Source organism: Mytilus trossulus, unplaced genomic scaffold (genome assembly GCF_036588685.1).
Source record: "Mytilus trossulus isolate FHL-02 unplaced genomic scaffold, PNRI_Mtr1.1.1.hap1 h1tg000158l__unscaffolded, whole genome shotgun sequence".
NCBI classification, from domain to species: domain Eukaryota; kingdom Metazoa; phylum Mollusca; class Bivalvia; order Mytilida; family Mytilidae; genus Mytilus; species Mytilus trossulus.
Genome location: NW_026963304.1, coordinates 1,032,102 through 1,047,420, shown reverse-complemented (window position 1 = coordinate 1,047,420; position 15,319 = coordinate 1,032,102). Strand labels below are relative to the sequence as shown.

General features: G+C 32.2%; 1 protein-coding gene across 1 annotated transcript; it reads left to right on the top strand.

Annotated features, from left to right (window-relative positions):
• The first annotated feature begins 3,760 nt into the window (after positions 1–3,760).
• Positions 3,761–12,584, top strand: LOC134700553 (ankyrin repeat domain-containing protein 39-like). Its single transcript, XM_063561933.1, has 6 exons — positions 3,761–3,778; positions 6,119–6,202; positions 10,410–10,508; positions 10,899–10,949; positions 11,727–11,828; positions 12,456–12,584. Exons 1-6 carry the CDS (start codon positions 3,761–3,763, stop codon positions 12,582–12,584), a joined length of 483 nt encoding a protein of 160 aa, XP_063418003.1.
• The last annotated feature ends 2,735 nt before the right edge of the window (positions 12,585–15,319 follow it).

The window sequence follows — 15,319 nt, the reverse complement described above, 5'->3', positions numbered from 1 at the left end:
GAGATAAATGTCAATGAGACAGCAACCCAACAAGTCAACAATGGAGATGTGTAAAGGTCAATTTATAGGAGATGTGTACAGGTCAATATATAGGAGACGTGTACAGGTCAATATATAGGAGACCTGTACAGGTCAATATATAGGAGATGTGTACAGGTCAATATATAGGAGACGTGTACAGGTCAATATGTAGGAGATGTGTACAGGTCAATATATAGGAGATGTCTACAGGTCAATATATAGGAGATGTGTACAGGTCAATATATAGGAGATGTGTACCGGTCAATATATAGGAGATGTGTACAGGTCAATATTTGGAGATGTGTAAAAGTCAAGGTATAGGAGATGTGTACAGGTCAATATATAGTAGATGTGTACAGGTCAATATTTGGAGATGTGATTTTTATGAAGCTGGCCATAACATTTAGGATTTATTCATGTTAATGAAATAATTGCGCATTATACCTTTTTATCGCTCCGCGGGTGAACTATGATGTTGTGATTGGTTTAAAGCCGTCACATGGTGACCCCAAATGGATCCGTATGGGGTTAGTAAATTTCATATGGGTTCATGACATCTGTCTATTGTTAATGGTGACATCATCTATTGATGTTGTTGTATTTCATTGTTTATTTTTCTACAAAATACAACAGGAAAAGTCCCATGTGCAATAAATTTGCTATATCCTATATACGATTCACTACTGACCCCCTTTGGCCCCAACCCCTATGGATTTTAATAACCCTCTAGTCTATGGATCTGTAGGGGGTCAGTAGCAAACCATATAACTTTAATATAATTGTAAGTTTATTTTATTGAAACAGGGAGATAATACACCCACATTGATATATTTATACAGGGAGATAACACACACACATTGATATGTTTATACAGGGAGATAACCCACAAACATTGATATGTTTATACAGGGAGGTCACCCTCAAACATTGATATGTTTATACAGGGAGATAACCCACAAACATTGATATGTTTATACAGGGAGATAACCCACAAACATTGATATATTTATAAGAAACAGGGAGATAACACTCAAACATTTATATATTTATACAGGGAGACATTGATATGTTTATAAGATACAGGGAGATAACACTCAAACATTTATATGTTTATACAGGGAGATAACCCACAAACATTGATATGTTTATAAGAAACAGGGAGATATCACTTAAACATTTATATATTTATACAGGAAGATAACCTACACACATTGATATGTTTATAAGAAACAGGGAGATAACACACAAACATTGATCATGTTTATAAGAAACAGGGAGATAACCCACAAACATTGATATGTTAATAAGATACAGGGAGATAACACACAAACATTGATATGTTTATACAGGAAGATAACACACAAAGATTGATATGTTTATAAGAAAGGGAGATAATACACAAACATTGATATGAGATAAAACACAATCATTTATATGTTTTATATACAAGGAGACAACACACAAACATTGATATATTTATAAGAAAGATTCATAACAATTAACTATAAATAGAAGTACCAATGAAGTTTTTTTAAGTGATACATATATTTTACATATTTCAGGCTTAAAGAAGTATATATGATTTATAGTTAATTTACACAGATGCTTTAGATGATGGCACAACCTTATACTTATAAAATAGGCTGACCTCAGAGGTACATTCATCAGTATTTATCTAATTAGTATGTATCGTATTTTTTATGATTGCATAACAATTTTTTTTCTCATAAAAACTGCCTCGTTGATTTTCACGGTGTTGTGGTATTGTGTTAACCTTAAGTGTGGGAGGTGGTGGGTTTGAACCCTGGACAGTTCAACCAAAGACTTGAAAATTGATATTTGCTGCTTCTCTAAAATGAGGTAAATCAATACAGACGAAGCAGTTTTCACATCTACCATGCAGTCGCTTCCTGTTTGCCGATAGTTTGAAATTATACAACACTCATTGTACAATGAAACTTTCTTTGAACTTTTCTTGGCTTCTATAGAAGGGAATGATTTTATATTAGATGAACAGTTTGACAAATTTGAGTTGTAGCGTGTTAGCAATTTTTGTTTCGGCTGTGCAGCTTTTCCCTGTTTGTCAATAGTTTGAAATTTTGCAACACTCATTGTACAACGATAATTTTCATGTAAGTTTCTTGGCTCTTATGATTTTATGGAATGATCATTTATGCTTCAGTAAATATGTTACCTCAATCAATTGCATGCAGCGACACAGATCTATTTGTCTTGTTCGAAGTTATGGTCCCACAGCATAGGCTAGTGCCATTTTTGAAAAGAGCTTTTAGTTAAGGACCAAGCAACAACCTAAAATATGGCAATATAACACACCATTACATTATTCTTACTTTACTTTTCATAGTTTTAAATTAGTGTGGGCCCAATGGTCAGGGACCTTTCATTTCTGTGAGAGAACCTTTGAATTTTGGAAAACAAAGGTCCATGGCCTACAATCCGTTACATTAGTACTTATTTTAGGACCATTGAATTTCTTGAGGAGGGCCTTTCACTTGAAACTTCAAATGGTCCAGGACTTAACATATTTTTAGGCAAATTGTAAAACTTACTTATAGCTTCAATCCTGTAAGTACATTAAGTATGTTAAGAGGGAGGGGGTATCTGTGATCATTTTATTGTATAAAAATAAGGAAATGTGGTATGATAAACAACGATACAATTATTCCTAGACTATAGGACAAAGATATAAACAATGACAGGTTGTCCAACAGCCTTCAACAATGAGCAAAACCCATACCATATAATCATGAGGAAGTGTGGTAAGATAAACAATGATACAATTATTTTTAGATCTAAGGACAAAGATATAAACAATTACAGGTCGTCCAACAGCCTTCAACAATGAGCAAAACCCATATAATAATTAGGAGTTGTGGTATGATTAAAAATGATGCAATTATTCCTAGACGATAGGACAAAGATATAAACAATTTCATGCTGTCCAACAGCCTTCGACAATGAGCAAAACCCATACCATATGATAAAAAGGAGGTGTGGTATGATTAACAATGATACCATTATTCCTAGACCATAGGACACAGTTATAAACAATTACAGGTTGTCCAACAGCCTACAACAATGAGCAAAACCCATGCCATATAATCATCTATAAATAGCCTTGGTATGATAAAATGTGAAACATTGCAAAAGAAAAAATCCACTGCTGAACACAACAATGAAGTAAAAACAAAGATGGTACACAACTAATAACTACATCCACTACGTTATTGGACAGCCTCATTCAGAATAAAAAAACAGTTGAATTTAATTTGACTGTTCTAGTCGATTATCGATAGTGTTTTAAGAAACTGTTACTTGATATTTTTTATGTGTGTCTTAAATCTGGTAAAAGAAAACTTTTTACATTCTTAGACCTGGGAAAGTGCAATAGATGTTCTGGTTTTCGATGGAAAGAGTCACACCCTGCTTGTAGAATACATTTGTACATCATTTAGGTATGTTATCAGATCTTCAAGGTTTTGAGTTCAGTTCATTAACTTCTAATAGTGCAATCTTTTTGCCAGAAAAGTTGAGATAAATCACTGTTTCAATGCTATTATTATTTAATTAAAATTAGTATTTAAAAATATTAGGTCAATATATTACATCCAATAATGATCAAGTATTTTTAATTGGCAGTAACTATAATACATGTACCTCAATGATAACTCAACAGTATAAATCGAATATAATTTTTCTTTTCAATTTTTAGGATATAATGGAGGATTGGAATGAGGTAAGATTTACCTAATAGTCTCCTTGAGTGGTTTTGTTCCCCATTATTGTACAATTAGATACAAGTAAGTGGTAATTTGAGATAAAAACTAGTAGAATTCTAGGCGAACTACAAAACTACTATTTCGAAGAAAACAGATCAAACAAAAAAAAAAAACTAGGACAAAGCAAGGTGACTCACAACAGTTGACCAACTAAGGTGTTGCTAATAACTCAGATATCGTCTTAATTGTCTTATCTTCTACTCATTACACGGGTCACACTTGATTGTCTTATCTTCTACTCATTACATGGGTGACACTTGATTGTCTTATCTTCTACTCATTACATGGGTGACACTTGATTGTCTTATCTTCTACTCATTACATGGGTGACACTTGATCATCTTATCTTCTACTCATTACATGGGTGACACTTAATCATCTTATCTTCTACTCATTACATGGGTGACACTTGCTCGTCTTATCTTCTACTCATTACATGGGTGACACTTGATCGTCTTATCTTCTACTCATTACACGGGTGACACTTAATTGTCTTATCTTCTACTCATTACACGGGTCACACTTAATCATCTTATCTTCTACTCATTACACGGGTCACACTTGATTGTCATATCTTCTACTCATTACACGGGTAACACTTGATCATCTTATCTTCTACTCATTACATGGGTAACACTTAATCATCTTATCTTCTACTCATTACATGGGTGACACTTGATCGTCTTATCTTCTACTCATTACATGGGTAACACTTGATCATCTTATCTTCTACTCATTACATGGGTAACACTTAATCATCTTATCTTCTACTCATTACATGGGTGACACTTGATCATATTATCTTCTACTCATTACATGGGTAACACTTAATCATCTTATCTTCTACTCACAACATGGGTGACACTTGATCATCTTATCTTCTACTCATTACGAGGGTAACACTTAATCATCTTATCTTCTACTCATTACGAGGGTGACACTTAATCATCTTATCTTCTACTCATTACATGTTTGACACTTGATCATCTTATCTTCTACTCATTACATGGGTAACACTTAATCATCTTATCTTCTACTCATAACACAAGTGGCACTTAATCATCTTATATTCTACTCATTACGAGGGTGACACTTAATCATCTTATCTTCTACTCATTACATGGGTAACACTTAATCATCTTATCTTCTACTCATTACGAGGGTGACACTTAATCATCTTATCTTCTACTCATTACATGGGTAACACTTAATCATCTTATCTTCTACTCATTACATGGGTAACACTTAATCATCTTATCTTCTACTCATTACCAGGGTGACACTTGATCATCTTATCTTCTACTCATAAGACAAGTGGCACTTAATTGTCTTTTCTTCTACTCATTTCACTGGTGACACTTAATCAGCTTATCTTCTACTCATTACAATGGTGACTCTTGATTGTTTTATCTTCTACTCATTACACAGGTGACACTTGATCGTCTTATCTTCTACTCATTACACAGGTGACACTTAATTAATTGACTTATCTTCTACTCATTACACGAGTGACTCTTAATCGACTTATCTTCTACTCATAACATGAGTGACAATTAATTATCTTATCTTCTACTCATAACATGAGTGACAATTAATTGTCTTATCTTCTACTCATAACATGAGTGACAATTAATTGTCTTATCTTCTACTCATATCACGGGTAACACTTAATCGACTTATCTTCTACTCATAACATGAGTGACAATTAATTGTCTTATCTTCTACTCATATCACGGGTAACACTTAATCGACTTATCTTCTACTCACAACATGAGTGACAATTAATTGTCTTATCTTCTACTCATATCATGGGTAACACTTAATTGTCTTATCTTCTACTCATAAGACGGGTGACATTAAATTAATTGTCTTATCTTGTATTCTTTACACGGTTGACACTTGCACACATGCAGATTTCCTTGTAACTTTAATATATATTCTCTGAGGTTAGTGTGTCAATAACTTACATGGGAAGACTCTGCTTATTATCATACAATACTGAGTGGCAGTTTAGTTACATAAAAAAAAATTGAATCTGTATTGAGTAACTCATGACAAACAAAAATGCAATTTATAAAGTTTTTTCAGTAAGAAATTTATTGAATTTTTTTTTTTAAGTATGAGTGTATACTCTGAAAATTACTTTCCAGTAGTAGACAGTGTATTATTTATGTAGTACCTTCAGAATCCTTGTTTAAACTGTCGATTATGTAATTCATATGCTAATTATTACCTAAATTAACAGCAATTATTTAACACACAATTTATTAAATTTAAAATTCATGTTTTACTTACAGGAACTGTTTATAGCTGGTCTGCATGGAGATATAGAAGCCTTAAAATTAAGTCTACAGAATGGTGCAGACATTGATTATCATGATGTGAGTAAAATACTTCATAGAAAAATCATCTTAAGAAATGTCGTCTTATGGTACATGAACAATAAAAGACACTAAACTACAAGTTACTAGTTAAAAATAGTGTACAGTGAAACAGTGTAAAACTACAAGTTACTAGTTAAAAATAGTGTACAGTGAAACAGTGTAAAACTACAAGTTACTAGTTAAAAATAGTGTACAGTGAAACAGTGTAAAACTACAAGTTACTAGTTAAAAATAGTGTACAGTGAAACAGTGTAAAACTACAAGTTACTAGTTAAAAATAGTGTACAGTGAAACAGTCTAAAACTACATGTTACTTAAAAATAGTGTACAGTGAAACAGTGTAAAACTACAAGTTACTTAAAAATAGTGAACAGTGAAACAGTGTAAAACTACAAGTTACTTAAAAATAGTGTACAGTGAAACAGTGTAAAACTACAAGTTACTTAAAAATAGTGAACAGTGAAACAGTGTAAAACTACAAGTTACTTAAAAATAGTGTACAGTGAAACAGTGTAAAACTACAAGTTACTTAAAAATAGTGTACAGCGAAACAGTGTAAAACTACAAGTTACTAGTTAAAAATAGTGTACAGTTAAACAGTGTAAAACTACAAGTTTCTAGTTAAAAATACTGTACAGTAAAACAGTGTAAAACTACAAGTTACTTAAAACTACTGTACAGTGAAACAGTGTAAAACTACAAGTTACTTTAAAATAGTGTACAGTGAAACAGTGTAAAACTACAAGTTACTTAAAAATAGTGTACAGTGAAACCGTGTAAAACTACAAGTTACTAGTTCAAAATAGTGTACAGTGAAACAGTGTAAAACTACAAGTTACTAGTTTTTTTTTTAAAATAGTGTACAGTGAAACAGTGTAAAACTACAAGTTACTTAAAACTACTGTACAGTGAAACAGTGTAAAACTACAAGTTACTAGTTAAAAATAGTGTACAGTGAAACAGTGTAAAACTACAAGTTACTAGTTAAAAATAGTGTACAGTGAAACAGTGTAAAACTACAAGTTACTTAAAAATAGTGTACAGTGAAACAGTGTAAAACTACATGTTACTTAAAAATAGTGTACAGTGAAACAGTGTAAAACAACAAGTTACTAGTTAAAAATAGTTTACAGTGAAACAGTGTAAAACTACAAGTTACTAGTTAAAAATAGTGTACAGTGAAACAGTGTAAAACTACATGTTACTTAAAAATAGTGTACAGTGAAACAGTGTAAAACTACATGTTACTAGTTAAAAATAGTGTACAGTGAAACAGTGTAAAACTACATGTTACTTAAAAAAACAATATAAAACACACAAAATATTACTACAAGTTACTTCAAAATATAGCACAGTAAACAGTAGAAAACTAAAAATTACTTAAAAATAAACAACAGTAAAACAGTATAAAACTACAAGTTACTTCAAAATATTGAATATTGTACAAAAACACACGACAACAATTAACCTTGGAACATAACCATAACATAACAGATTGAACATAAGTAGTATAAAACACACAACTACAAGTTTCTTCATAACTTAACAGATTGTACATAAGCAGTATAAAACACAAAATTTTAAGATACTTCAGAATATTATAGACTGTACATTAGCAGTAAAAAACAGAAAACTACAAGTTACTTCAGAACATAACAGATTTTACACCAGCAGTATAGAACACACAACTACAAATTACTTCAGAACATAACAGATTGTACACGAGTAGTATAGAACACACAACTGCAAGTTACTTCAGAACATAACAGATTGTAAACCAGCAGTATATAACAAACAACTACGAGTTTCTTCTAAACATAACAGATTGTACACCAGCAGTATAAAACATACAACTACAAGTTTCTTCAGAACATAAAATTGTACAGTATAAAACACACAACAAGAAGTTACTTCAGAACATAACAAATTTTTCATAAGCAGTATAAACATACAGCTTCAAGTTACTCCAAAAGGAATGTACACCAGCAGTATAAAACACACAACTACAAATTACTTCAGAACATAACTGGTTGTACACCAGCAGTATATAACACACAACTACAAATTACTTAAGAAAATAACAGATTTTACACCAGCAGTATAGAAAACACAACTACAAATTACTTCAGAACATAACAGATTGTACACCAGCAGTATATAACACACAACTACAAATTACTTCAGAAAATAACAGATTGTACACCAGCAGTATAGAAAACACAACTACAAATTACTTCAGAACATAACAGATTTAACACCAATAGTATAGAACACACAACTGCAAGTTACTTCAGAACATAACAGACTGTACACCAGCAGTATAAAACACACAACTACAAATTATTTCAGAACATAACAGATTGTACACGAGTAGTATAGAACACACAACTGCAAGTTACTTCAGAACATAACAGATTTAACACCAATAGTATAGAACACACAACTACAAATTACTATAGAACATAACAGACTGTTCACCAGCAGAATAAAACACACAACTACAAATTACTTCAGAACATAACAGATTGTACACGAGTAGTATAGAACACACAACCACAAGTTACTTAATAACATAACAGATTTAACACCAATAGTATAGAACACACAACTACAATTTTCTTCAGAACATAACAGACTGTACACCAGCAGTATAAAACACACAACTACAAATTTTTTCAGAACATAACAGATTGTACACCAGCAGTATAGAACACACAACTACAAGTTTCTTCAGGACATAAAATTGTACATAAGCAGTATAAAACACACAACAAGAAGTAACTTCAGAACATAACAATTTTTTCAGTATAAACATTCAGCTTCAAATTACTTCAGAACATAACAGATTGTACACTAGCAGTATAGAGCACACAACTACAAATTACTTCAGAACATAACAGATTGTACACTAGCAGTATAGAACACACAACTGCAAGATACTTAAGAACCTAACAGATTTTACACCAGCAGTATAGAACATACAACTACAAATTACTTAAGAACATAACAGATTGTACACCAGCAGTATAGAACACACAACTACAAGTTACGTCAGAACATAACAGATTGTACACCAGCAGTATAGAACACACAAGTACAAATTACTTCAGAATATAACAAATTTTGCACCGGCAGTATAGACACACAACTACAAATTACTTAAGAACATAACAGATTGTACACGAGTAGTATAGAACACACAACTACAAATTACTTCAGAACATAACAGATTGTAAACCAGCAGTATAAAACACACAACTGAAAGTTACTTAAGAACAGAACAGATTGTACATAAATAGTATAAAACACACAACTGCAAGTTACTTCAGATCATAACAGATTGTAAAGCAGTAGTATAAAACACACAACTACAAGTTACTTCAGAACATGACAGGTTGTACACCAGCAGTATAAAACACACAACTACAAGTTACGTCAGAACATAACAGATTGTACATTACCAGTATAAAACACACAACTACATGTTACTTCAAAACATAATATAATAATATTTCTGTATGGAAACTGATATTTATATCATTATACTGAATTTGATATTAAATCAAAATCTGTTTTTAATTTAACAGTTTTAGTGAGAGAAAAAAAAATGCACCAAGGTTTGTAAAACAAATATCACACATGTATGTTATCGCTTCACTTTGACCACATTCCTTAATATATACAAAATTATGTTGTTAATTAGACAGGTTTAATGGAAAACAAATGTTTGTCAGAATTATATAAAGTGGGGTCTCATTTTGTTTGTCTCCTTGTACTAAATCAGGAAATGTAACTATTTTTTATATTTCTTTGAAAAAGTTACTTTTTAAAAAATTGATCATTATTCTGAATCATGTTAATCAGACAGATTTAATCATTATATCAACAAATACTTAATATGATTATATAAAGTGAGATGTCATTTTACTCAGAGAATTGTAATGAATCCCTTGATGTAAATATTTTATTCATTTCTTAAAAAAAAATAAAAAAAAATTAACATGACAGTTCTGATGGAAGTTTGACATCTCACAAAAAAACCATGTTGTTTATTTAGTGTTTATATACAATATAAATACAAGTGTGACTGGTCATTTTATTTAGTTTTGACCACTAATTCATGTGATATATATTTTGTTTATATTTATTGCACAACATTGTCCAGTTTATCAGACAAGTTTTGATGTCAGTTGTATTATTCCAGGAGGAAGGAGAGACAGCATTAATGTTGGCTGCCAGGGGAGGACACCTGGAGATCTGTCGTCTCCTCATTGATAAAGGATGTAAGATCGACATCACATCAGTATGTTATCTACTTAGTCTGATCACATTACTATTAATCTACACAAACTCATGTTGTTAATTAGACAGGTTTAACAAACAAATATTTGTAATAATTATATAAAGTGGGGTCTCATTTTGTTTGTTTTGTTCTACTGAATCCATTGATGTAATCATTTTACACATTTCTTGAAAATTTTTTTTTTTTTAAGATATCAGGTTTAATGGAAGATTTGACATTTCACAACAGAACATGTTTATTTATTGTGTATAGACAATATAAATACAAGTGTGACTGGTCATTTTATTCAGTTTTGACCACTAATTCATGTGATATATATTTTGTTTATATTTATTACACAACATTGTCCAGTTTATCAGACAAGTTTTGATGTCAGTTGTATTATTCCAGGGTGATGGAGAGACAGCATTAATGAAGGCTGCCTTTATAGGACACCTGGAGGTCTGTAGACTTCTCATTGATACAGGATGTAAGATCGACATCACAGATGTATGTTATCTACTTAGTCTGATCACATTACTATTAATCTACACTAAATCATGTTGTTAATTAGACAGGTTTAATGAACAAATATTTGTAATAATTATATCAAGTGGGGTCTCATTTTACTCATATTATTGTTCTGAATTAGAAAATATAACTACTTTGTATGTTTCTTAAAAAAAATATTTTATTAGAATGAACAATTATACTGAATCTACACTAATTTCTGTTGTTAATCAGACAGTTTTAATGAACAAATATTTGTAATAATCATATAAAGTGGGGTCTCATTTTACTCATATTATTGTTCTGAATTAGAAAATATAACTTTTTTCATATCTGTTTAAAAAAAATATTTTATTTAAATGAATGACTATACTGAATCTACACTAAATCATGTTGTTAATCAGACAGTTTTAATGAACAAATATTTGTAATAATCAAATAAAGTGGGGTCTCATTTTACTTGTTTTGTTCTACTGAATCTATTGATATAATTATTTCACACATTTCTTGAAAAAAATATTTTTTTAAGATATCAGGTTTAATGGAAGTTTTGACATTTCACAACAAACCATGTTTATTTATTGTGTATAGACAATATAAATACAAGTATGACTGATCATTTTATTCAGTTTTGACCACTGATTCATGTGATATATATTTTGTTTATATTTATTACACAACATTGTCCAGTTTATCAGACAAGTTTTGATGTCAGTTGTATTATTCCAGAGAGATGGATGGACAGCATTAATGGAGGCTGCCCAGTGGGGACACCTGGAGATCTGTGGACTCCTCATTGATAGAGAATGTAAGATCGACATCACATCAACAGTATGTTATCTACTTAGTCTGATCACATTACTATTAATCTACACAAAATCATGTTGTTAATTAGACAGGTTTAACAAACAAATATTTGTAATAATTATATAAAGTTGGGTCTCATTTTACTCATATTATTGTTCTTAATCAGAAAATATAACTCTTTTCATGTTTGTTTAAAAACATTATTTTATTAAAGTGAATGATTATACTAAATCTGGACTACATCTTGTTGTTAATTAGACAGTTTTAACGAAACAAATATTTGTAATAATCATATAAAGTGGGGTCTCATTTTACTTGTTTTGTTCTACTGAATCCATTGATATAATTGTTTTACACATTTCTAGAAAAAAATATTTTTTTAAGATATCAGGTTTAATGGAAGTTTTGACATTTCACAACAAAAAAAGTTCATTTATTGTTTATGTACAATATAAATACAAGTGTGACTGGTTATACTATTCAGTTTTGACCACTGATTCATGTGATATATATATTGTTTATATTTATTACACAACATTGTTCAGTTTATCAAACTAGTTTTAATGTCAGTTGTAGGACATGTTGTATATTATTGATATTGATAACAAAGTATTGTACATTATAGTTACATGTTATTTGGTTATTTTATAGAGAGATGGAGAAACAGCTTTACATTATGCTGCTCAGAGAGGACATCTACAGATCACAAGATGTCTAGTAGAACAAGGAGGTGCCAGTCCCTTGGTTACAACACATGAGGTAATATTTTATAGTATATGACCAGTGTTCAACTATTAAGTAATGAATCATTAAAAAGATGTATAAGATATGTTTGGTCAAATGGATTTTTTTTCAAGGCTATAATCAAAAGTCATATGATCGTTTAAATTGGACTTAAAATATGAAAATGTTTTATAGACTAGGATGGCTTAATTTTACTATAAAACACATGAACATAATATTTTTACCAAAATCTCCCAACATCTAATGCTTTTAATTAGACCACTTGCACATTTTGGGTGATTAGTTGTACCAGAAATGTTTATTTTTATTCAAAAATGTGTATGGATAAACAATAAGATTGGACTAAAACCAGTTTAAATAAACTGTCAAACAACAATCTGTTTTCTTGACAATTATAACAAAATTATTAATTGGTATCAAAATATTCTAAGCAATGCGTTCATCGTGTTTTTAATGTTTAAACAGTTGCAAACAAAGACTCGAGGTGGGAAATGACAGATAATTTTTTGAATCAAGAAATTAACTAGACAGTATTTATATGATTCAAAAGAGGGGAAATAAAACTTGGCTATTTATTTCATATTATTGGCAGTTTCAAAAAATTTAGTTTAATTATTTGAAATATATACTCATATGACAACTGCAAATTTCTTCAAATTCCTGTTTTCATATTTGTTAATTTCCTTATTTATACAATATCAATGTAAACACTAAAAACCATGAAATACTGTAAAATAACAATATACAGATATGGGAGGGTGTGGATTCAGTATTCATGTATAAGGAGGGTGTGGATTGGGAACATATATAGGACAGTGTGGATGGGGTATACATATATAGGAGAGTGTGGATGGAGTATACAGAAATAGGAGATGGTGGATAGGGTATACAGATATAGGAGGGTGTGAATTGGGTATACAGATATAGGAGGGTGTGAATTGGGTACACAGATATAGGAGGGTGTTGATGGGGTATACAGATATAGGAGGGTGTTGATGGGGTATACATATATAGGAGAGTGTGAATTGGGTATACAGATATAGGAGGGTGTGAATTGGGTACACAGATATAGGAGGGTGTTGATGGGGTATACAGATATAGGAGGGTGTTGATGGGGTATACAGATATAGGAGGGTGTTGATGGGGTATACAGATATAGGAGAGTGTGAATTGGGTATACAGATATAGGAGAGTGTGAATTGGGTACACAGATATAGGAGAGTGTGAATTGGGTACACAGATATAGGAGGGTGTTGATGGGGTATACATATATAGGAGGGTGTGGATAGGGTATACAGACAGGAGGGTGTGGATAGGGTATACATACATAGGAGGGTGTGGATAGGGTATACAGACATAGGAGGGTGTGGATAGGGTATACAGACAGGAGGGTGTGGATAGGGTATACAGATATAGGAGGGTGTGGATAGGGTATACATACATAGGAGGGTGTGGATAGGGTATACAGATATAGAAGGGTGTTGATGGGGTATACAGATATAGCAAGGTGTGGATGGGGTAAACAGATATAGGAAAGTGTGGTTGGGGTATACAGGTATAGAAGGGTGTGGATGGGTTATACATATATAGGAGGGTGTGGAGAGGGTATACATATTTAGGAGGGTAGGGAAGGGGTGTACAGAGACAGAAGGTAGTGGAGGGGGTTTACAGATATAGGAGGTTGTGGAAGGGGTATACAGTTAAAGGAGATTGTGGATGGGGTATACATATATAGGAGGGTGTGGATGGGGTTTACAGATATAGGAGGGTGTGGAGGGGGTATACAGATATAGGAGGGTGTGGATGGGGTATACTGGAGGGTATGGATGGGGTATACAGATATAGGAGGGTATGGATGGGGTATACATATATAGGAGGATGTGGATGGGGTATACATATAGGAGGGTGTGTATGGGTATACAGATATAGGAGGGTGTGTATGGACTAAACATATATAGGAGGGTGTGGATGGGATATACAGATATAGAAGGGTGTGGATGGGATATACAGATATAGAAGGGTGTGGATGGGATATACAGATATAGAAGGGTGTGGATGGGATATACATATATAGGAGGGTGTGGATGGGATATACATATATAGAAGGGTGTGGATGGGATATACAGATATAGAAGGGTGTGGATGGGATATACAGATATAGAAGGGTGTGGATGGGATATACAGATATAGAAGGGTGTGGATGGGGTTACAGATATAGGCAGGTGTGTGTGGACTATACAGATAGAGAAGGGTGTGGATGGGGTTTACAGATATAGGAGGGTAATGATGGGGTATACAGATATAAGAGGGTGTGGATGGATATACAGATATAGAAGGGTGTGTATGGGCTATATAGATATAGGAGGGTGTGTATATAGATGATAATTAAGGCAATGTATGTAAAGACAACTGTTTAGCCATTATATTCATATACAACAAATGTATTTCCACCCACGGAGTTGTCACATGATAATATGACGTCAAAAAATGAACAAGTACAAAAGTATGTTACGTTCCAGCGACAATCTCAACAGTGGATGGGCTATTCAAATATAGGAGACTTTGGATAGGGTATAAAGACATAGGAGGGTGTTGAGGGGTTTTACAGTTATAGGAGGGTAGGGAAGGGGTATACAGATATAGGAGGGTAGGGAAGGGATATACAGATATAGGAGGGTAGGGAAGGGGTATACAGATATAGAAAGGTGGGGAAGGGGTATACATAGATAGGAGGGTGTGAGTGGGATATACAGATGTTAGAGGGTGTGGGT